General features: G+C 53.0%; 8 protein-coding genes across 8 annotated transcripts; 4 read left to right on the top strand and 4 right to left on the bottom strand.

Moving 5' to 3' along the window:
- Positions 1-731: 731 nt before the first annotated feature.
- ACET3X_001847 (uncharacterized protein) lies at positions 732-1,892 on the bottom strand (the record flags this gene model as incomplete). The annotated part of the gene is made up of 1 exon (XM_069447184.1): positions 732-1,892. One exon carries the CDS (start codon positions 1,890-1,892, stop codon positions 732-734), a length of 1,161 nt encoding a protein of 386 aa, XP_069312089.1.
- Positions 1,893-3,659: 1,767 nt separating this feature from the next.
- ACET3X_001848 (uncharacterized protein) lies at positions 3,660-4,773 on the top strand (the record flags this gene model as incomplete). Its single annotated transcript, XM_069447185.1, has 2 exons — positions 3,660-4,205; positions 4,252-4,773. The coding sequence occupies 2 exons, from the start codon at positions 3,660-3,662 to the stop codon at positions 4,771-4,773; spliced, it is 1,068 nt and encodes a 355-aa protein (XP_069312090.1).
- Positions 4,774-5,821: 1,048 nt separating this feature from the next.
- On the bottom strand, positions 5,822-6,207 carry ACET3X_001849 (ribosomal protein P1; the record flags this gene model as incomplete). Its single annotated transcript, XM_069447186.1, has 2 exons — positions 5,822-5,839; positions 5,896-6,207. 2 exons carry the CDS (start codon positions 6,205-6,207, stop codon positions 5,822-5,824), a joined length of 330 nt encoding a protein of 109 aa, XP_069312091.1.
- Positions 6,208-7,412: 1,205 nt separating this feature from the next.
- Positions 7,413-9,317, top strand: ACET3X_001850 (uncharacterized protein; the record flags this gene model as incomplete). Its single annotated transcript, XM_069447187.1, has 1 exon — positions 7,413-9,317. One exon carries the CDS (start codon positions 7,413-7,415, stop codon positions 9,315-9,317), a length of 1,905 nt encoding a protein of 634 aa, XP_069312092.1.
- A 2,068-nt stretch (positions 9,318-11,385) lies between these two features.
- ACET3X_001851 (uncharacterized protein) lies at positions 11,386-14,846 on the top strand (the record flags this gene model as incomplete). Its single annotated transcript, XM_069447188.1, has 9 exons — positions 11,386-11,953; positions 12,000-12,134; positions 12,186-12,268; positions 12,321-12,424; positions 12,474-12,755; positions 12,802-12,895; positions 12,945-12,986; positions 13,035-14,284; positions 14,342-14,846. The coding sequence occupies 9 exons, from the start codon at positions 11,386-11,388 to the stop codon at positions 14,844-14,846; spliced, it is 3,063 nt and encodes a 1,020-aa protein (XP_069312093.1).
- Positions 14,847-15,804: 958 nt separating this feature from the next.
- On the top strand, positions 15,805-17,297 carry ACET3X_001852 (uncharacterized protein; the record flags this gene model as incomplete). The annotated part of the gene is made up of 2 exons (XM_069447189.1): positions 15,805-16,987; positions 17,041-17,297. The coding sequence occupies 2 exons, from the start codon at positions 15,805-15,807 to the stop codon at positions 17,295-17,297; spliced, it is 1,440 nt and encodes a 479-aa protein (XP_069312094.1).
- A 243-nt stretch (positions 17,298-17,540) lies between these two features.
- ACET3X_001853 (uncharacterized protein) lies at positions 17,541-19,191 on the bottom strand (the record flags this gene model as incomplete). The annotated part of the gene is made up of 2 exons (XM_069447190.1): positions 17,541-18,734; positions 18,802-19,191. 2 exons carry the CDS (start codon positions 19,189-19,191, stop codon positions 17,541-17,543), a joined length of 1,584 nt encoding a protein of 527 aa, XP_069312095.1.
- A 662-nt stretch (positions 19,192-19,853) lies between these two features.
- ACET3X_001854 (uncharacterized protein) lies at positions 19,854-22,749 on the bottom strand (the record flags this gene model as incomplete). The annotated part of the gene is made up of 4 exons (XM_069447191.1): positions 19,854-21,701; positions 21,904-22,079; positions 22,143-22,620; positions 22,669-22,749. 4 exons carry the CDS (start codon positions 22,747-22,749, stop codon positions 19,854-19,856), a joined length of 2,583 nt encoding a protein of 860 aa, XP_069312096.1.
- Positions 22,750-23,883: the final 1,134 nt, after the last annotated feature.

The following is a 23,883-nucleotide window of genomic DNA, read 5'->3' on the forward strand; positions in this document are numbered from 1 at the left end:
GAAGGAAATTATTAGTGTACTACCTTGTTACTTCCGGCCTACACCTGCCTTTCAACGTCTAGCGTTGAGTCCTTGATTACCTAAAGACGGCTCGATCGAGCGCGGCGTCGCCAACAGCAGGACTGAAGAGGCAATGCATCGTCATGGTCACAGTTGGAGATGCGCCCTACACGTGGCTGATAAGGAGTGCGATAAGGTACTGGGTGAGGGGATCGCCGGGTATGACGGGGCCGGAAACGCTGAACACCTTCTTGTCTTGAGGTAAACTACAAAATTCTGTTGGACAGCACTGCGCTCTTGACCCGATGGAGATGATGCAGATCAATGGTGTTGTAGGTTGCAGAGGTGCCGGAAGTCGTGAGACCGCCGCGGGAAGGGCGTGTCGCGCTAGTGGCTAGCGTGTTTATGCCCAGGAATGTTTCTAATGCGCCCAGAACAGTTTCTGAATCTACACCATGGTTACCCTACCGAAAATGCGCCACCAAATGAGGACATCGATTCGAGAGATCATTAATCGCAATGAGTGAGTTTGCCCGACACGTCAATATTCGGTGATCGTGCTAGACCTCATCAGCTTTCAGAGACGCGGTTTTGGACAGCAGATCGCAATGGCAAACTTGAGGTGGACATTGACTCTTGGTAAATTGATGATGAAATATATATACATGTGTTAGAAGAGAAAGAAGGGGTATCTGAGCTCTCGCGCAGCAAGAGACGGCATTCGTCAACGCTTAAACGCTGAAGCTGACGGCAGGGCTCTTCCAAGCAACAAGCTCAGGTCCAACGTTGTTCAGGTCTGTTACACCGACGTTGGCTGCGTCGTTGACGAGCTCGTACTTGAGCATCTCGGCTGCTCTTGCGACACCCTCAGCACCGTAGATGTTGGCATACATGAAGGGCCTTCCCAGACCGACAGCCCTGACACCCAGAGAGAGGAGCTTGAGGACATCAGTTCCGTAGCGAATACCGCCGTCGGCGTAGACCTCGATTTGCTTGAAGATCTCGGGGTCTTCGTTGTAGATCTCTAGAGCGATTTCGAGAGACGATGGCGAAGTGTCAGTTTGGCGGCCACCGTGGTTGGAGAGGAAGATGGCCTTTGCGCCGTACTTGATGGCTTCGCGAGCGTCTTCGACAGTCTGGATGCCCTTGGGGATGACAGGCAGCGAAGTCATGTTGGACAGCTGCTGGTACAAGTCCCAGGTCAGAAGGCTCAGGTTGACGTCTGCAGAACCGACTCCGTAACGCGCAGCACGGTGCCTGACGCCGTCACCGGGCGAGTCAACGGTCAGAACGATGGCCTTTGCACCGAGGGTCTCGATCCTCTTGAACAGAGTCTGTGTGGCGTTCATGTCGGCGTCGAGGTAGACTTGTTGGAACATGACTTGCTCTGAGCCGTTGGTGCGAGCAGCGTACATCTCCTCTAGGCTCTTCGACGCGTAGAGCGCGGCCATGTAGAGAATGTCACTCTGGCCAGCACCCTTGACGAGACCAAGCTCGCCATCGTCGTTGGCGTATCCTCCGCGCGCACACGGTGAGATGAAGAATGGTGCTGAGAAGTTGTGGCCGAGGATGGTCGTGGGCATGGTAGACTGGACGTTTGTGATATCACGCAGGACGCGTGGTCTTAGTCGGTACCGGGAGAAGACTTCTAGGTTGTTGCGGTACGACCATTCGCCAGCCGCTCCGTTGCGGTAGTAGGTGTAGGATGAGCCGTTCATGTGTTGACGGCCAACCCACTGGAAGTCTGGCAGACCAACCAGGGAGCTGAGAGGGGGCAGGGTGTCATTCGCGACGAAAGCAGCCAGCTGCTCATCGATGCCAGTGTCTGGCTCGTTGAGAAAAGGCCGGGCTGCAAGAGCGCAGGTAGCGAAAGCGAGGAGTGAGTAACGCATTTTGAACGACTGCCAGTGTAGTACCTGAGAGGAGAAAAGATCGACTGTGGGTGAATGATGATCAAGTGGAAGCTCCCAAGACTCTTATACTCGGTCAGTCAAGCCTGGCATACGTTGGAACAGCATCTGGACATGACTGCGCCTAGTTCGCATGTAACCACCCTGGGGGTAAAATCCTGCATGCCATCCAATCCTTGCCTGTACACCATCTGTGCAAAACTAGAACACACACAGCGGGACTTGCCAAACTGGGTTTCGAAACCATTTGCGTCATCGGAGTAGGGCCGTGAAGGCCCTTCATCTGATAAACAAGCCTGTCAAGACGTCCAGAGTGGAGCCCAGTTATCTCTCGCTGCGTCGCCAAGAGCTCCAGAGGCGGTTGCGACCAGGTTGCTGTTTAGCATGAATTGCACACACTGGGCATAGTAGCTGCATCGGGCCGATGTGGTTCATATCAGGATTGTCAATCCAGGCACGCACTTGACCCACCGCAGAATCTTGAATCCATCGGTGTGTTGCGGTAGCTTGATTGGTTGTGATTCTGGTAAAGGCTGCACAGTACCTGAAATTGAGGAACCGGAACAAGACCGAAACGTGGAAGGTGGCTGTCGGTCGCAGCCGTCAGGATGCTTGGTACTTTGCCGGACCTGGAACACCACTTATCCCACCGGCCCAGGTGAAACGTCTTCCGCTCTCTGGACTCGATGACAAAGCCAGCGAAACATTGTTCCGCTGCGCCTCCACCACATTCTCTGGAACGCGCGGTGATGTCGTTGGCGGCTTTGCTATTGCTGGGCATGATTGCACGAAGGCGAATTTGTCATCGCCATGGAGAAACTGTACCACGAGCTACAACGCGCCATGCGTATATTGGCCTTCCCGAAAGATACTCGCTGTCTTGGAATCTGAGCTGGTTATCTTTATTGAAATTTGAAGGAAGGTCCTGCCCCATCTGATGGCACCTCCGATGGCATACTTGGGTGCGCTCTAACACGGCGTTTGCGTATCGTCATGGTCAAACAGTGCTCTAGATTGCTGTTCAGTAGAATTTTCGCGCGACTACATGCACGGGTGGGGGAGTTGTGATGACAAGGAACGATGAAGGATGGAATAGTGGCCTAGACAGTTTGAGACCGTTGACAGGTGGGCGACGCGACTGCGCTAGTGCTGTAGCGCACAACGGTCACGACACCATTTCAGGTTGCGTCCGACAATGATCTCTGCCGACACCGACGAGGAATCCACCAAGCCGCCGTTGGTGCCGGAGCTAATTCGCACGACTAGTCGGAAAGCCCAGTGTCGACACGGCAGCATCCGTAGGGGAGGCGCTTCCACAAATCCGACTATGACGGATCCCCCTCTCGTCATTCATCTTCTGCAAAGACGGCGTCAACGTATCATGAGCAGGACACCATCTGCATACCCAGATGCCGAGCCTGCTTCTATGATGGGTCGGGATTCAGCGGAGGTCGTGTCAAGGAAACCGTCGCAACTCAACCGTACCTAGAGAGCGCCAGCCTTGATGCATAATTCAAGGCGGCAGTCCCTCTTTCCACGAGCCAGCAATTATCCGACGTCTGCAAGCGTTTGAGTAATCGGAAGAATTATCGTATCTGCTAGCACAAAGCTAGAGAGGTATACGAGGACAATGTCGACAGGGTGTAGAGTTCCAAGCGGTGCGGGGGAGTCGCCGGAGACGCGGGGTCAGGCGTTCAGTCAATAACACTATACCTTTATTACGCCCGCGACCACGACCAGCAGTCCGTCATGGCAAACTCCCTGCGCGTGGCAGCATGCCATGTCTCGCCGGTCTTTCTCAATGCACGCCAAACTACCGATAAGGCCACATCTCTCATCAGGCAAGCTGCATCCAAGAAGGCTAACCTGGTCGTGTTTCCTGAGTCCTACATCTCTGCTTTTCCAGTATGGAGCGCTCTGCGATCGCCTACCGAAAACCATGCACTCTTTCAGCGCATGGTGCAGGAGTCTATCTATGCCGATGGCGATGAAATGGAGGCGGTGCGTGAGGCCGCACGATCCAACAACGTCGTTGTGAGCATCGGCTTTAGCGAGAGATCCCGGCACAGCAACGGCTGCCTATACAACTCGAACATTCTCATCGGGACAGAGGGAGAAGTCCTAGTCCACCATCGGAAGCTGGTTCCAACGTTCTTCGAGAAGCTTACGTGGAGTAGCGGTGACGGCCATGGGCTACGTGTGGCTGACACGCAGTTCGGACGCATCAGTGCATTGATTTGTGGCGAGAACACTAATGCGCTTGCAAGGTACTCGTTGATCGCGCAAGCTGAGCAGGTGCGTATCCCTTTCTGTCTATTGCGCTCGAGCCTTACGGAGTTAGGTACACATTTCAACCTGGCCCGCAATCTGGCCGACAAGAACTTCACATTGCACCGTGCAATCCACCGACGACAACAGTGGCCAGCCCAGTTCAAGCATTGCGCGTGGGAAGAATTATGACAACCTAGCCGCAAACAAGACCCGCGCCGAAGCACATTGCTTCGAAGCAAAATGTTTTGGTGTAGCATGCTCTGGCCATCTCGCCGAAGATGCCGTCAAAACTATCATCGACGGGGCAAGCCAGCCGGATGTCGTGGCCGATACCTTACTCGCTATGCCCCGAGCTGCGACCTTCTTCTTGGATCCCACGGGCGCTCCGTTGCGTAGCTTTACCTACCGGGACGCGGAAAAAGAGCATGTGTACGCTTTACAAGATCAAGAAGGTATATTGTATGCTGACATGAACCTGGACGACTGCATCGAGGGGAAGCAGTATCACGATGTCGTGGGTGGATATCAGCGATTGGATGTATTTGACCTCAAAGTCGATCGGTCAAGGAAAGATCCAGTACGCTTCAATTGAGGTCCGGACTAGGAGACCTTCACCTATCGGCTGTTACCACCCCAGCCTTGCATCGCGTCGAGGCGATTCACAAAACGCTCTTCGGTCGTATGCGTTCTTATACAATAGGCCCGCATGCATCCGTAGGCCAACACCATCATGTTCACCATATCGGAAGCTGGCGAGTCCCTTATGACGCTATCGTACTTTCGTCATCCCTCGTTGCAGTGCCTGCATCGATCCGACGGTCTTGGGCGTTCTTAATCTCGTTGTGTGAAGTCAACCGTTACCAAGCTTTTGTGGGGTGTGGCTCTCGGGTCGCATGCCGTCCTACTGGAAATGTACGCGAAAAGGGATGACCGGATGCATGTCATTTATCGGAAAAACATCGGCGCAACGTAACGTGTATAGCACAGGTAGGCCGAGCAAGTGTACACCTACCTACAATGTGCGGGTAGCGTTATAGGCAAGAGAAGCCTTCTCTGCCGCTCTATCAACGTGGCCGGATACTTTACTAGGCTTTACTTGTACCCTTTTCGAAAGTATCCGGCCGTGCTTATATCCTCTCCAAGGTTGATGCCGACTTCCTGTTCCGAATGGCACAGTCTTGGCAACATGAATCAGTTGTTTTGATGATCGACAACTGACCGCGCTGTCGGATTCAGGACGGAAACATTTCCGCCCCATTACTGAGACCTTGGTAGTCACCCTCCATGGCCAGACACAGCAGCCAAGTACCGCGTGGGTTCTTTCAAGTTTTTCTTGTAAGTTTTTTTTGCAAGTACCATGTCGATCTGCGTCATCATCATCGTGCGAATGCGAGACCAAGAGCGGAACCCGGAATGGAACGTGGGACTCATCCGTTTGCGCGTCGGCGTGTTGCGTCAAGCTCATGATGAGTATTTACTAAGCACCGTACGTCACGCATGGCACAGCCCATCACTAGCACCAGAGAGTGGATAATGCGTCGAGAAAAAGATTCCCTTGTTTGTATCGCATCTAACGTGGAATCTCAAAACTCTCGTAATCCCCCAAGCCCGTGATGGAACAGAATACACACCCACTTGCGTCATGTGGTTCGTCCCTGCTGCCGTTCCATCAGTCGAACAGGTCGCCAAAAGCAGAGCCGTCGTCCGAATCCACGTCAATTTCGATGCCTTCGTCTTCAGTGTTCTCGTTGCCTCCATCTTCTCCAGGCAGCTTGCCATCCTCCTTGGTATCACCAGGGGTGTTGCGGCCGGCTGGCGCAGCCGTGACCGCAGTCAGGACTTCCTTGACGTTCTTGTCCTTGAGCGCGTTGGCGAAGAGCGTAGTCCAGATCGGCTCCACGTCCTCGAGGCCAGCAGCCTTGAGCAATGCTTGGAGCTTTTCCGGTGTGATGGTGATGTTTTCGTCGGCGAGGATCAAGGCGGCGTAAGCGACGGCTTGCTCGGACTTGTTGGTAGTGGTAGACATTTAGGGGATGTTGTGCCGTCCGAGTTGATGTTCGTAGTTGAGAACGGTAAGTTGCGATTACTTCCGTGAAGTTTGTTGTTATTCCTGAATAAGTGCAGTGCGGAATATATTGCTTAAGCTGATGTGCTGATCCGTCGAGGTGAGACGCTTTATAGGGGCACTGGTTCTTCGAGTCACATCATATTGACGATGCTTCCAGATCAACTTTGGTAGCGACATAATCGTATTGTGGATCCTGCAATGATAAAATTACTGTACCAGCGAACAATCTGCTCCTCACAACAAGGCCATTTGGAACAGTTCCAAGAATACTCTGGATAAATTGGCACGATTGGCACGTCGAAAGCTGGTTCGAACGAGGACCATCCGTGGACGTTGGGTTGTGCTGAGTGAGTCAGCAAAAGGGCGTTGCGGCACCTGATCGAGCAGTTCGCCTCACCACTTTGTGACTCATTGCGGATCTGACCTCAAAGGCTATTCAAGCATGGCCCATCTACCAGTTTGAACCAGTTAGACTGTGACCGATACTGGATCTTTCTCGATCCCGCGGACTTCTTTGTCCAACGGCTAGGCCCACGGGCACTCGGGTCACGAAGAACCAGAAACGAGCTTCATTCCCTTGCTGGGTTCGTGTTGCAAGCCAAACGAACCACACCAAAATCGTTCGATGCACCCCCTACCACTATCTTCCGATAGTTGAACGTCCCGATTGATCGCCATCTATTGTACCGACGAAGTTTCTCGTTTCTTACCGCAGTCTCGTGAGGGCGTCGAAACAGTCGCGAAGTTGGAAGCTGGCATGCGTCGCTACATCTTATCCCCGTCACACCTCATATCGTCTCAAACCTGGCGTCTTATCGCGCCTCCATGGTGCAGACTATCTCGTCATTGCCCTGCCTAGGTAGTATGAACCTTGACTGGTGGTCCTGGAGAATGACAGAACAAGCGCTCATCGCTGTTCGTGTATCGTGTCTTCGGATTTCTTCAAGTTACTGGGTAGGCGGGCCCAAGAAGCTTATACGTCGCGTTGTGGTCGCTGGTCCTACTTGCATTCCACGTCGCTGGGTCACGGGACCAACGCATACGCGTATCTCGTATAGCGTATACGAGAGTTTCACTGCCAATTAGTTTCTCGTCGCAGACTTCATTAATAAAGCGAATGCTGCAAGATCCATCATGCATCTCATTTCGCCCAAGCCACTACCATGGCCAAAGTCATATCGTTGTTACATGTATTTGCAGGTGCCGCAGCCCTGTCAAGCCGTCTGGCCAATGACGACCAACAATCCATCTTGAGCGCCACTCCAAACGTTCCAAAGCCTCCAGGGCCCGAACGCATCGACGTTATCGAACTTCCCCTACCTCCCGTATCTGCAAGCAAGGATATCGGTGCATGTACAGCGGCACTCAACCCGAATCGGACTGGTTGCATCGCACAAGAGCTCACGGATCAGTTTCAAGCTGGAGATTTCACACCAGACGGTCAAAATGTTATTCTTACGGTGACCTTCGTTGGAGCGCCTGCGGCCCCAGATCTGGCGAGCATTTACGATGGGGTTCAATTGATTCTCATCAAAACGGACGGTACAAACTTCAGCAACGGTGACCCATGGAAATGCTTGACGTGTGGTGTACCGACCAAGAATGCGAAAGAACTGGATCCGCAAAGAGATTATCCACACGTCTTCAGAAGCGGCGACAAGGCGATCTGGGGCCACAACATCCTCGATTGCAATGGAAAACAGTTGGCCAGCGATGCCTGCAAACCCGACGACATCCACATATATCCAATCTACTGGTCAAATGGAGCTCCTAGGGAGCTGCGCGTACACCCTGATGATGTTCACATTGGCTGGAGTTCGTTTACAAATGACGCTGGACAGTTCTCCTACTTTGGTCGCCTGGAATTCAATGCGCATCCTTCAGGGGCAGGTCCTGTTGCACCTCGCTACGATCTGGTCGATGTCGATCTGCTCGTTGATCCGAAGCGCCGTGCTCCGATCATAGCCGAGGGGAATGAATTAAAGCTTCAAGCTGACTCAATCACCATTGGCGAACTGCGCGGCTTCAGCGGATCTGGCGACGAGATACTGTACATTGGTGCACCCACTGAGTCAACGAATATAGATCTCTATGCGGTTCATATCGAAACTGGAGTAGTTCGTCGCCTAACCAGCCACCCTGACTACGCTGATCCGATCGCCTTTTCTGCCGACGACCAGTGGTTTGTCACCCAAGACACGCGTGCGAGCGAGCGTCAGATGTGGATGTCCGGTATGCGAGGTATTCCGCCTCTCATCGACATTGTCGCAGTAGCAGTCGCGGCGTCTACACGAAACAACGGGGCGCGTCGCTTCTTCCAACCCATATTGATAGACCGCCATGGAGATCGTGGGTCGTATTACGGGCAGCAGGTCAACGGGAATGGCGATAAAAGCGACGGGGGCATCGATGACCCGAATTGGAACGGGCGAGCGGATCCGGCCTTTTCCTTGGATAGCACATGCATTGTGTATTGGCAAGCGATCGTCACCTCTCCAGCTTGTGGTGGCATCAACCCACTGTCCTGCCCCGCCTCCACTGCGCAGGGTGGGCGTCAATATCGTGTCATGCTCGCGCGTCTCAGCGATCGCCAGTCCATACTGCCAGCCCCGGTCTATAAGGTGCCCACTCGCATACCGTGGGCAACACCATTCCCACCAGGGACTGACACCCCGACACTACCTGCGCTAAAGCCAGGTAACTACACCCTCCATGGTAGAGTATCTGGGCATGCGGAGGTCAGACTTGTTGGAGACGCGGCTTATCCCGAACCAAGTCCTATCAAACGCGTCGTGGCCAATTACACTGACTTTTCTGATGACGGCGACCACATAATCAACGGCTGGGAGGACGTCGAGCTGACTGTTCTTTTTCCAAATGTATGGAATCAGAGACTCGATTGGTACTCTGACATTGTGCAGACGGGATCCTCGACTGGAAGCAAGAGAACTGGTGCGAGCGGGCTGCAGCTGAGGATTGATGTGATGAAGAACATACTTGAAGCAAACGGAACGCTGACCACAAGTATTGACGGCGTGATTTATCATCAACCTGCCAACGGTACCTAATCAGAATATTCTTAGCTGTAGCTGGAGTCTAACCAATTTTCCCGTATTCCAAGGTTGCCTCCAACGGCCCATGGGTGACATTGAATTGTTCGCTACCCGGCCAGCCCATCACCACTGCTCAGCCTGTCAATAGCCGGCGGTGTTTGCTTCGGGGCAGAAACACTCATGGGTAGGTCGCGTGGGATGTCGATAACACTATTTCGTTGGAGTCATTTTAGTCGACCCTCCCGAGGTCTGAAGTGGTGAGCACGTGCCTGCTCCTGGCGAGGCTGGGACCCCTTTTGGCGTTCATCAAAACGCCAGGCAGAACTAGCCAGGCCGTCGCAAGCCTCGACCAGCGTCTTTAGGCTAGCCGTCTTTTATGGCTGTATGTACGTATTCATGCACCAAGGTCGCAGCAATATCACACACCAAGTCGAGACCTAATCCAAGCAGAAATGACTGTACCAGACCATGTGGTGACGTCATCAAGAGATCAAGTTCCGCCGTCCATAGGAACATCATTCGTCGGATGTACTGGCCATAATGCTAAGTGTCGCGTCACTCGGTAGCTCTCGTTCCCACTCTGACATGGATTTCCCGCTGCCAGATCGAACGCGTACCCCCTCGGGCCGCCCGCTAGCGCCACCTGATATGTCGACCCACGTACTCGCACCGATCCCGCCCCTGCGGTTCCATCTAGAGGCTGCATCTCCAAATCCTACCACTCTCAGTGAAGTGCATCAGCAAACTCATGCTCGCTGATACCATACACCTAGGGAAACTTTGGAATGCAACGTACTTCATGTCTTTCCTAAAGCATACCGTTTACCGCTTGTGGCTGAGTGAGTAAGCGGCATGATCAACAGCTGGTAAACGGCAAGTGTTCGAAGATCGATCTGACTCGGCAAGTGTACGGGATCACTGGGATGGGTGGCGCTTACGTTCTCGCGTGATTCGCATGGTTGCTGTGCCATACCATGTGTATAGTCGCTCTGAACCTCGTGCAGCTAATTCTATTTCATGATTATATATGGGACTTGATACGAAAGCTATATGGCAAGACTTATGAAATTGGTTAGGATCTGCAGATTCGCGCGGTCGCGGCAAGGTGAACCCGATCCCCAAATGCTTGCTCGGCTCGGTTCACAGCTGTCTGCCGTTCTCGTGGGAAGCACCCGAAAAGCTCTGCTGGACTCCCCCTTGGCTACTGCGAATTCAACAGCTCATGACGTTGAATGGATATATAGAAAATGATGAACGAACATGCCAGCTATTTCGGTGTGCGTCAATTCCCTCTCTTTGTGAATATGCCTGATCACTTTTATACGAACTTCAATCAACCTTTTGAAGTGGGCTTGCTCGACGCCAAAATCGGAAACATGGAATCAGATACGCCATGGTCTGGTGGCCATGTTCAGGCTCTGGGTATCTCCGATTCGCTACACTACCTGGTAGTCGGCGACCTTCGCATGAACTCGACGACCCTGTATCGCTTACCACGCTGTTGGTGCGGCATATGTGGAGATCCTGCACGATCGCCAATTCAAGAAGCTTCTGGTGATTCATCCTCTCTCGCGTACACATACCGCTCTGCACGTCAGACTACAACACAAGGACCAAGCCGTGAACGCCTTCGCTTTGCGCTATCTGATGATTAAATGCGTATAATCATCCTATCGCCCTGATCGGTAACGTTTCTTTGGCTTTAATCTAGTCGGACAGTCACTGGTGGCGATACAGCAGGACCCCAGGACTGTTTTGATTTGCCGGGACCACCAGATTGGCATAACGCAAGACTAAGGTCAAGCGAAGGTGCGGTATATTGTTGCTATGGCTTCAAATTAGTTCACACACATGCTGGTATACTAGACGATTCCGGATCAACCCTCCGGCTATCTCGTGTTAGTGTAAAATCCAGACATAGTCATGCAACTGCATGATCAAAATAGCCACTTATGTCCCATGCCTGCAAAACCAGTCATCGAGTGTGCGTCTCAAGCATTCCATTAATACGGTAGCGCACCATGGTTTGTGTAACAAAATAGTTACCCTCTTTCTCTCCTCCATATCTGTTTGCTACAGCGCTATGGAAACGCATACATCACTCAAAAACGTATCTGGCCTCTCCTCCGAGGATCAGACTTTCGTCTCTCGATTCGGGCGTGGCCCAGTACTTCCCGTCTCTCACGGCACAGTGCATGAGGCCTTTGAGGGTATCGTGGATACTCATCCCGGTGTCGTGGCTGCTGTACATGGAGTCAAAAGTATCACGTACCTGCAACTCGATCTTGCTGCTAATCGCTTGGCGAACTACCTCATCGCCTCAGGACTTCGACCAAGACAACGAGTATGCGTCGTAGTGCGACGATCGATAGAGATGCTCATCGGCTTTTTTGCTGTGATGAAGGCTGGATGCCATTACGTTCCAATCGACGGGGGCGTCGCATCTGACGAAGCTTTACGGCACATATTCGAGGATACAGAAGCCCGTTTCATTCTGTGTCTACCCCAATACTGGGATAGAGTTGAGCAGTTTGCCAGTCATGATAATATAGTTCTCGAACTGGGCATGGACACTGGAGCTTTCTACTCTCCTCGTAGACCGGGCATTCCTGTCACGTCGGATGACGGCGTGTATGCGATGTACACATCAGGTTTGTGTACTCTATATCAGCTATAAGCTTCGCTAATCAGTGACAGGAAGCACCGGTGTACCCAAGGGCGTAGATGTCAAGCACGGTACCAAGGCTAATGCCCTCCTTCTGGAGCCGGGCCGATTGGGAATGACCGTTGGCTCAAAGGTCGGACAAGTCTTGAGTATTTCTTTCGCCATGGGTAAGCTACCACACCTCCGATGGTGCGCGAAAAATACTGATCATACTACAGGAGCATGGGAGATGCTAGGGTGCTTGATGAATGGCGGAACGCTGTGTCTCCGAGGATCTGACTGGGACGCGACACTGAACCAGGTTGCTGGAATTAGCCACTGTCGCTGATGAATCTTACTAACAAGCTTGACAGATTGATACTCTGATATGCACCCCTTCCATTCTTTCCAAGTACAACCATCAGCACTATCCGAATATCAAGACGATTGCTGTAGCAGGAGAAGCATGTCCGCAAGGGTGATTGCGTCGCACGAGCTGGCTTGGACTATTGCTGACGATTACGCAGTCTTGCTGATGACTGGGCTCGAGGCAAATCTTTCTGGAATCTGCTAGGTTCGACGGAGACGTTTTTACTTTCTGCACAACAGCATGTCGTTGGCAAGCCTCTGTCCATCGGCCGACCCCTACCCAATGTCTCTTGTTACGTGCTCGATCACGCCGGTAATCTCGCGCCAGTCGGCCAAAAGGGCACACTCTGGGTTGGAGGTACGGGCGTGGCAAAAGGATACATCAATTTGCCTCTAACAACTGCGGAGAAGTTCAAACCAGACAAGTTCTTGAACGACGGGTAAGCTAAGATCTCGCCGCTTTCTGCCTCGCTGACCACGGCGCAGCTCTAGGATGTACGATTTTGGTAACATCGTGTGCTGGAGCTCAGATGGTACTCTGGAGTCGTTTGGCCGAATGGATGATCAAGTTAAAATCAAGGTTCGCTCCCAAGGCCGGAGAGTTTTGATCGTTATTCTGACCATTTCAGGGATTCCGTGTCGAGCTCGACGGTGTTACTGCCACTCTCGAAGTACGTGCGTTCTTGTTGGCCCTCGAACTTCGCTAACCTCATATCCAGCGATTTGTTGGTATTACGCGGGCAGCCTCTCTCGTCATCGACGGTATACTGCACGGCTTCTATGCATCCTCTGCTTTCGTCAACAAACAGGAGCTCATTGACTTTGTACGAAAGCGGCTTCCTTACTACTCCGTACCTGAGCGGTGGCTGCACGTCGACGACATTCCATTGAACCCCAATGGCAAGGTAGACAGGGCATACCTAAAAACACTCGCGGCAGCCTACAACATACCAACGTTGGACGTGAAGCGTATCGAATCTGTGCATACAAGGTCAGATTCAGCTATGGATGCTTTGGTACTGCCCGCCAAGGTTGTTTTCCTCCAGGAGCCTATGCGGACTTTGCCAGATGTCGATGTTGAGAAGACTTCTCCGCTCAAGGGTCTTGGACATTGCTCTGTGGTGGAAACGGACACGCCGCTCAACGTACTAGCCAGACTGCCTGAGCCGAGGGGCTTAGAGGTGGTGGCTTGGCTGCGACATCGTGGTCTCATCGCGTACCGCTGGTTCTTATTCCCGATCGTCTTTGCCAACGTGGGTGTTGCGTGCTGGTTGCTCCATGAATACGTTGAGAGGAACGAACATCCGTTGTCATCCGTCGCAACCGCTACAGCAGCGAATCTCTGTGCTGCGATCTTGATACGATCAGAACCGATCATCAACCTGCTCTTCCTTGTCTTCTCGTCCGTACCAACCTGGGTGCCGCTTGGAGTACGAAAGATATGCGCAAACGTGTTTCACATCGGCGGCATACATGTGGGATGCGCCATCGCTGCTGTCATCTGGTTCGTGATCTTCACGGTCGGTGCGAGCCTTGAAATGGCGAAAGATGTCGATGAGAGAATGATCTCCGTAGCTTCAACAATACTGTCCTACCTCATCCTTGTCTTATTGCTCGCGATGACCTCGATGTCGCACCCAGCTCTTCGCAATCAACACCACGATCTCTGGGAGGCTCTGCATCGCTTTGGTGGGTGGACGGTGCTTATCCTCTACTGGGTGCTCGTTGGACTATTCACCAGAGATTTGACCAATGGACGCATCTCACCGACCGCGGAAGCGTACCTACTAAACCCCTCGGTCTGGTTAATTATCGTCGCAACCTGCGCGATCATTTTTCCGTGGCTGTTCCTCCGTCGTGTATCGGTTCGGTCTGAAGTCTTGTCGTCGCACGCCATCCGCCTGCACTTCGACTCTAGGATAGCACCGGGTAAGGGTGTACGCCTTGCGCGACACCCGCTTCATGACTGGTAAGAAATGCCCCTGTATGGACTGTATCGAGACCTGTCCTGACTTCGTACACGTAGGCATGGGTTCGCCACCATCACGAATGCACCCAATGAGAAGGGCTACTCTGTGATTGTCAGTCGAGCCGGAGACTTCACAGGCCATATCATTGATACCGCGCCGACACATATCTGGCGACGCGGTATCCCCACATCCGGTGTTTTGCGCATTGCAACACTATTTAGAAGCGTCGTCGTCGTAGCCACAGGCTCCGGTATTGGCCCATGCCTCTCCATCTTTCCCTACCGCCACATCGCTATGCGCATCCTCTGGACTGCATCTAATCACGAGACCACGTTTGGAACAGCCATCGTCGAAGCTGTCCGCAGAAGAGATCCGCGAGCTGTGCTTCACAACACCCGAACGTCTGGTAAACCTGACATGAGCCTCTTGACATACAGACTCTTCAAAGAGAGTGATGCCGAAGCGGTCTTGGTCATCAGCAACAAGCGGTTTACACAGCAGATTGTGTTCGACATGGAGAAGCGGGGAGTTCCGGCATTCGGCGCCATATTCGACTCCTGAGACATGATAGGACGGCCAAAGCACGGTGTTTCGGAGTACTGCTTCTTGTCGCAGAAGAGGTTCTTCAGGGGTGAGCGCATCGCAGTTCTTTCCCCAGCAGGCAGTCGATTAAGATACATGGATGGTTTCGGGGATACCGCGTCATACATTTGAGTGGGTGATTTCAAGCTTGTTGACGTAACGACCGGACATTATCTCCCGGCTAAGCCCGAGGCACGTGGCCGCTCTTGGCAGCGGGTACCCGCATCTCCGCTCCACCACCGAGGCTTGAATGCCTCCATCACCAGCAACGCATCGCACGTCTGTGATTTACAGCCTGTCTCAGCGAACGGTGCTTGGTGCTTTTGTGATGCAGAAATGCCCGTCAGGGCTTGTGCGACCGCACATCCGACAGTTCCCGACACTACCCAGTGCCTCATAACCCAGGGACAACACCACAACATCACCGTATTGCCAGCACGTATGCCCGGCGACGCCGCCCCGAAGATTTGTCCTGGCACCTCCCTCCCCTGGAAAGCCAAGATGCTAGTCGATAGTGACTGACCAGCCATGTTTGGCCTTTGCCTAAAAGGACTTGCTTTTCGAGGCCAGTTAATTTATCTTATCTAGTGCTGCACATCACACAAGGCAGCTCGTTCCAGCGCCAATGCATGTCTGGATCTACTTGATCCTCCCGGGCAGGTGCATCAGGAGTTTCAGCGGAGGCAAGACGAAAGCAGAAGGAGATCAAGTTAGCGCCCGACGCAATTCGCGAAGTCGGCCAATCAACGGCATGCCACACCATCACCGCCCCGATGTGTCTATGCTAGAGTATCACCTGCCGACCATTAGGAGAAGGTCGGTCGTTGTACAGAAATGGAAGGAATGTATAAGACCAATGTTGTTTCACAGCAGGTTGTAGACACCAGCGGACCATTCTTTCGTTTCTCCATATTCCTTCGCTCCAAGCAGTCTCAAGATGAAGTACGCTCTCGCCGCTGCTCTGATCCTTCAGAGCACTACCGTGCTCGGTAGTCTTCTGCCCGTCCACTTCACGGCGCCTTCGCCGGCGCATTTCCTCGACATTGTGAACAATGGCACGTACGATCTGGGCTGCAGGCCCAAGGCGGTTCCCTCCGAGCAGGGCCACTTTGAGCTTCATGCTCTGCTGACTGAGGACCAAATCGCGTATCTGTCCAAGGAGTACGAGAACTCTGAAGAGATCAGCCTGCATCGCCGAGATCTCAGCAAGAGGGCCGCCGACGCTCCAATTGGTAGTGGCGACCGCTGGCAGGGTGGTGCCGTGACACCGTCTGGTCTTGGTACCAAAGCTACTGGCTCTACTATCAGCAGCATCATGAACGTCAACGAGATCAACTCGGCAATCAAGGGTCTTGTCAACGGATACGGTATCAGCACTGTCACCCTCCCATACAAGACCTTCAACGGTGCTACACAAACCGCTGGCTACGTCGGCGCCGGTACAGACAAGTCCAAGTACCGCCTCTACCTATCTGCTGGTATGCACGCACGTGAACGCGGAGGCCCCGATCAGCTCATCTACTGGATCTCTGACCTCTTGGCGGCAAACAAGGCCGGAACCGGCCTGAAGTACGGCAGCAAGACTTACACCAACGCCCAGGTCAAGAGCGTCCTCGCTGCTGGTATCGTCTTCTTCCCTCTCGTCAACCCAGATGGTGTCGCATACGACCAATCTTCTGGATCGTTGTGGCGCAAGAACCGCAACACCCGATCCGGCACCAGCGGCGCCTCTGTCGGTGTGGACATCAACCGCAACTTCGACTTCCTCTGGAACTTCAGGAAATTCTTCGACCCCTCCACATCTCCTGCTTCCACCTCGCCCAGCTCAGAGGCGTTCTACGGTACCGCTGCTGCGTCCGAGTCCGAGACCAAGAACCACGTCAGCATCTACGACTCATTCCCGGGCATCAGATGGTTCATGGATATCCACTCTGCTACCGGTGACATCCTTTACAACTGGGGTGACGATGAAATACAGAGCACCACCACCACAATGAACTTCCTTAACACCGCATACGATGGAAGGAGAGGTCGTCTCGGTGACACAACGTACAAGGAGTACATGTCCGCGACCGACGCCACCAACATCAGAAACGTTGCTGCCAAGACCGCTACTGCGAGTAAGTAACACTTGGCTGATTCTTGACATACCACATACTAACACTCCATTCAGTGCGAGCAGTAGGCGGCCGATCCTACACTTCGATGCAATCCGTCGGCCTGTACGCTACTTCCGGTGCTTCGGACGACTACGCTGCTAGCCGCGTGTACGCCAAGGCTGGTGCTAACAAGATCTACGGATTCACCATGGAATTCGGATACTCGACCAACTTCTACCCAACTCTGCCCGAGTTCAACAGCAACATTCTCGACACGAACGCTGGATTCATGGACTGGGCACTTGCTGCGATCGCCGTTGGCCTCGTGTAATTGAACTTGATGAATAGTTAGGTGGTATCGGGTGTACAGTAGCTGTGCGACGGCGTTCTTGAAAAGGTGCAATGCGGAGTTGTAGTGGTATGGGCGGCTCCGAGGAAGCGTTCCTGGAGTGAATTGCGCTCATGATATGATGGTTGATGATCGAAAATGATGCCTTTGACGGCCGATATAGCACGTGTAGTAATTTCACATTGATCAAAACGATCTGGTTGCTTTGTGATGCCACTAACAATCTCACAACCCTAGCTTGAACCCTCCACCACAGCCCCTCTGGAATAGCCCCTCCGGATCAACCTCCTTACTCACGCCCTGCAAGAACTTCAAATCCTCCTCTCCATAGCCCTCAAAATGCTTCTGCCACGCCGCGCAATAGTTTAGATAACGGTAGCGGTGGCCGGTCCCATGCTCTAAAGCAAATGCGTCAATCTGTTCGATTGCCTCCCTGGTGATACTCCTCACCACCTCATCGTGCTCCTCCAGTGCCCAATTCACCGTAAACTGAACGTTTACCAACGACTCATCAGAACCTTCGTCCAAGCCCAGTGGATTCGCATCGCCTTTCCTCGCCCACGAGGGTAAACATGACTGCAGGACCAGAGTCCAGCTCATACCCTTGATGGCATGTTTCCTGATCTTGGGGATCGCATCACGATATGCTTTGTGCGTGGCTTCCAGTGTTTCTCGGTCGTTCTTGATGGTCGTAGTGGCAAACTCTTGTCGTCGTCCAGGTGGATTCAAAACGCTCATCTCGTCTGTAGCGCTGGCCAGGCTCTTGGTCTTACATGTGCTCCGCAGACGCCATAGTTTATTGAAGCCAGAGCTGCGCCAGGACTCTGGCCAACCCTTCAGCTTCGAGTCTGGGGCGGTGTGTACGAGATTCACCGCTATGGCTTGGACGCCAAGGGATTGGAGATATGTAAAACATGTCAGCGGGCCGGCGGCGTGGGGGTCGAATCGATGTTGCAGCTCGCTAGCCAAGGTGCGCGCGACGAAAGAATGAAATGCCGATAGAATATCTGGGGCTTTGTATGGCAGCAGATAGATGAAACCGCTCCAGATGTTCGTCGCCGCGAAGCTGCGGACTGTGAAGCCGGTCACGATGCCAAAGTTGTTACCTCCGCCCTTGAGTGCGCGCCACAAAGTAGGGTTGTCTTTCTCAGAAGCGTTCACGATGGATCCATCCGCCAATACGACCTCAATCGTGAGGACGTTGTTGCATACGAATCCGTACTCTGGTGAGAAGAACGAGAGGCCTCCGCCAAGAGTTAGACCAGAAACACCAACGGCGGAGTTCCTTCCACCAGCCACTGCAAGACCTTCTTTTTCAAGAGCCGAGTACACATCGATCCATTTGCAGCCGGCTCCGATGACTACGCTCTGTCCATCCTCGGCAGGGGTGACTTGGTTGAAGAGCGATAACAACGCCACCTTTGATGCTCGACGCGCCGGCAACAGCAGAGTGGCCTCCTCCTCGAATGGCAAAGATGGACTCTACCTCCTCTTTCGTTTCTTTGGCCCGATCGTTTCTCAGATGAAACTCGCGTTTAAGAATCTTGACGGCCTGCGCCAACTCCCATACGTTGCGCGGCCGCACAAAACATGCTGGCGACACCTCGCATGCTTTTTGATCCCAATACACATTGATCAAACTTCTGAACTCTCTCGCCTTCTCCGATGTGATGACGATGTGCGGAATGGCTGCGACCAGCTTGGCGTTCAATTGTCGTCCGGAAGCCGTTAGCCCATCCTCAAGCCTGAGACGGCCAGGTTTTTCATCTTCCGCGTCGCGCTCGAGCTGAGACGAGCGGACACGAAGGCGTTGCCTGATATATACTGTGGCCAAAAGGACAGCTATGCACATGTACGACAGCCATGATAGGGCCATGGTTATAGATCGAAGTGGTGTACCCGCTGGCGCTTAGAGGCGAGACGGCCTTTGTTCGGCTGCGAACAGCCAGATCCTCAGCAGCGCCGTGAGGAGCATTCGAGATACAGGCAAATAAGAGGGGGCAACATAGATTGCGTACGATGCGAGATGTGAGGGACAAGGCGTAGAGATACGCCAAGCGCGGGCAATGTGCATACGCGAATGACGTAATCACTTGGCACCATCAACACTTGAGGAATGTTGGATATCTTAAATTTGATCTGACAGTAAAATCAAATTTTTTAATCTTTCCCTGGGCTATGGTTCGTGCGCACAGAAAAGCGCTGCTCGTGAGCTGCGATGGCTCATAGACAACAGGCCCAAAGTATGCATCGTATTTTGACCCAACAGGTCGACAGGAAACAAAAGGCCTGAGAGGTTCACAATGCGTCTCTTGAGCGTATCCTTGAGAAGCCATCCGTAGGTTCATTGGCGTGTGATACCCGCTCGTTCAACGGTACGATGCTCATTCGCAGACAAAGTAAAGTCGCACTGGTCAAAGTCGCCGTTCATCTCCTGCGTGGAGAAAATTGCGATGTTTGCGTAATTAAATTAGAGTATGTGACTTTCAGTCATTGAAAGGCCGATTTCGTAACAGAACATTATATATAGTACATTCGTCAAATGTCCAAATCGGGGTACCACTTCTTCACCCATTGATCGAGGACTTTGGGCCCAATTGGCTTGGTGAGAAACTCGTCCGCGCCGGCGTCGTTCGCAGCTTTGCGATCATTCGAAGAATCTTGGCCTGTGATAATGAACAACACGCTCCTTTCGTGCCTGTGTTGTTTCTCCAGCCGTCGTATTTGCTTTGTCGCGTCAATGCCGTCACAGACAGGCATCTGTAGATCCATGAGAATAAGTGTAAAAGGTGTGACGGGTAAATTTTGTCGTAGAAGTGGATCGTACTTGGGTACGAGGGTTTCTGAGAAGATGTTGACAGCCTGCTGCCCATCTTTCGCGCTTCGAAATGGAATGCCACGGCGGGTGCAGTACATCTCTAGTAGACGGAGATTGACGGCGTTGTCGTCGACAAGTAGCGTCAAGGGTTTGTTCGATGCTACCGACACCGGTGTCGGAGGGGGAGTAGGCTTAGTTTGGATGCGCAAGTCGCGCACAGACTGCGCTAATTCTGTTTGCAGCTTTTCAGGAAATATTGAACCTCGTTCGGCTGGAAGTTCTGGACGCCCGTTCGTACGGGGTGCAGAGGGTGGAACCAAAGGCTCAGCGGTGACGCCATTGGTTGCGCTGATCGCTACATCCGGGATGAACGATCGGAATTCAGCCGAGATTGCATCTGCGTGCTCCAGTGCTTGTTCGAGTGTTTCTGACAGAAAAGGGCCTTGAACGTAGACAACGTTCCCCTGCCGCCGGACACGTTCAGTGTGAAAATCGAGAAAACATGCGCATTCTGGAACGAGGCAGATTGCAACTTGTTCCTGACCAATACTTGATGTGTGTCTATAGAGTTCAGCGAGATTTGGTGTATAGTCGACGATGACGAAACTGCCATGAAGCTTGCGAGACGCTGACCAGCCGGCACCTAAGAGATACCGGGTGAAGTAGTGGCCGAGAGATGATGTTGACGACTCCGACGCGAGGTGATGGAAAGTTGACGGTAGTCGGGTGAACCTGTCCTTTGCTGCACGGGAAGGTGGTAGTGAGCTGGCACAGATCGGCTCGTTGAATGTGGCTTTGATGTGCGAGCCTGGACCTTGGCTCGAGCGTACCAGCGTGATCTCGCCACCTAAAAGAGTCGCTGCTTTGCTCGCCAGCGTCAATCCCAAGGCAGTATCTGTCCCGCTGAGATCGATCTTTTCGAGAGCATCAAACATGCGGTCGTAACCTCCCTTGGGTGTCTTGTGCCCACTGTGCTCGACATCGACGATGAGAGACCGGCAGCCTTCCGTGACCGATAGCGTGACTGCTACCATGCCGCCGGCAGCATGCTGAGCAGCGTTGACCATGAGTGGCTGGATACAGTCTAGGAAAACACGCTTATCGACAGCGAGCAGGTCGCAGCTCGGCGGAAGATTGTGTTGAATGATGAACGATGGCCTTGTTGATAGATCGTCGGACAGTCCGAGTAGGGTTTCCTTGAGCAAGGCATCTTCGATCTCGGAGATCTTGTGCATAGTGAGAACACGCTCCGCCTGGGCGATATCTGCCCATTGATTCAACTTGATGAGGCTGTTGACTGTGGAGATGAGCTCTCTTGCGGATGTCTTGATGGTCTTGATATATGTGTAAGGATCTAGCTGTTCGATATCCGGGCTGGCAGTGGGCGACGAGGCGGCTGTCGAAGGAACCACGTTTCGCGATTTCAGCTCTTCCGTCAAAAGCTCGACTGAGCCAAGAATGCCGTGTATCGGGGTTCGGAGCTGATGCGTGATACCGCGGAGAAATGTTTCCTTCGCGTTGAGTGCTTCTTGTAGTGCGCGGCCTTGCCAATAACGACACAGTATGTTCTGACGTGGGAATGAGTCAGCATGTAACCACTGCGAGGGGAGTTTGAAGGGGATCGCGTTTTCGAGTTGTACCTCCAACACTCCTGGAGGTACTTGCCTATTTCTTAGACATATAGACCAACGACGTTGTGTCGTGGAGGGCATGTGTTGTTTGCCATACGACTGGTAATGAGCGAGCGCCTTTGTATGAATCATGACTTACCGCACACATGTGAACGAACCACGAATCGATATCGTCAAACACCATCTTGAGGTCTTTGCTGCCTACGACAAGGAACATTGCCGCACGTTGACTGGTGCACTGTGCCGCGATAACTCGTACAGCGCGGGGTGCAGTCATGTCCAGATGGTTTAAGTTCTCAATGGCATAATCAAAGTCTATGGACAGAGTAGGCGCGAGGTTAGTTCCTGTCGCAGAGAATCTCGTATGTTGCCACTCACAAGCAGTGTCTTCCCAAAGACCTTGTTCCAAATCACAAGTGCGAAAACTTGTACCACAAACAAGGTTGACTTGGCCATCTGTGATCAGATCGATGCTCACTTCCGTATTGGGATAGACTTCTTGGAGTATCTGGGGTATTGCTTCCTCCATGTTGATGTGTTCGTCGCACTGCTGCTGGGCTTGGGAGAGCAGCTCGAGCATTCGCCTGCGTTCGCGTTGACGGCGAGCTCTCGCGCTGTGTACTATGTCCGCAACAATCCAGTCGGCAAGCCTGGCAAGTGCCTGCTGTACCGCCTTGGAAAGCGGTTCTTGTGGAGAGTTGGAAGCGACACATAGAGAGCCAAAAGCGACATGCTCGCCAAACTCAGTGTCAAATCTCAATGGCACACCAGCATAAGCGCGCAGCCCACCCTGCTCGACGTGCGGCGACTTTTCAAAACGCCAGTCGAGGGCCATGTTTTGCATGGCGAAGACAGTCTGTTGCGATTAGTCGCGGCCTAGATGTGGGAACGAGTGCTCACTTACGCCTGGTGGTTGATTGATAGTGTGGGCGCAAGTGCTCTCGCGACGAGGTAGTATCGCGAGAGGGAGGTTTACAGTGACCATCCGGGTGTATGTGGTGTGGTTAAGAAGACCAGCAATAACAAACTCCCAGCCTACCGTCTCATGCGCAAGATGGACTTTCTCCTGGAGGCGAGACATGAGCTCCACATCCTCAAGCGCCCCGCGCGTGTAGTAGAACAACAAGGTCAGTCTCAGTCTCTCGTTCCGTGTCAACATGGGAAACAGGTAGCGGTCTGCATGATAACGGGAGGGGCATTGCGCTTTAGCAGGTATGGGCGCAGGAGACCAGATATCATGGTTGACTGGATACACGGCTGCGACTCGGTCTGCGGTCCATGGATCCAAGGGCTTATCGGCATTCTCAGGATCGAGAATTGGTGCGGTCGAGGTCGGGCGCTCGGATGTTGCCGGCGCAGCATGTCTCGATGCAAGGACGGCTGCATCTGCCTTCGGGAAGAAAGCAACGCGTGCGCCGCCCATGACATGCATCGAGAAATACGTGTTTCGAATTACTGCGCAGCATCAAAGGCAGAGGCCACGCCGTGTATTATGCAGAGGTGTGGTATGTGGCGGGAGCTAAGGGCTGTCAAAATGGCGCGACGGGTTGACGTTCGAGGCCGGTCCAAATAGCCGGCTCCGATGGTTGCGATGGAGTAGGATGTGAACTGGTGCAGCGATCGCGACCTTCTATGCGGAGCTGAACGCCAAACACTGGTACGTATGGCGAAGATAAGCTGTTCACATCCGCATTGTCGTGTTTCGCTGGCGAGATTTTGTTAGCCGCATAGCATCCCCGGCCTGGCGCGTTCCTCCGGGCCGAAGGTCATCGATCGATGCGATGCCTTAGCTGCAACATCGAAACGCATCGTCAAAACGGATGCTCAGGGCTCGAGAAAGTATTGCCGAACGATGGTCGCTTGCCAAATCCGCTGGCATCAGTTGAGCGTAGTGGGCGTGGCAACCCTGATGAAGAAGGATTTGGATGCGGGGCGACGGAGCCTCCGATGCCTCCCATTGGCTGTGTCCATGACCCACTAATTACTGGATACCTCGTCTTCTCCGGCAGCAGACACGTGCTCAATTTCCTCCGCACTGCCATGCTTCCAACCTCATGATACTGGAAACTGCCGCACCTAGTTACCGCGATGTCGCTCGAATCCACCGTCACGATGCATT

The sequence above is a fragment of the Alternaria dauci genome, chromosome 1, assembly GCF_042100115.1.
Source record: "Alternaria dauci strain A2016 chromosome 1, whole genome shotgun sequence".
Classification (NCBI taxonomy): domain Eukaryota; kingdom Fungi; phylum Ascomycota; class Dothideomycetes; order Pleosporales; family Pleosporaceae; genus Alternaria; species Alternaria dauci.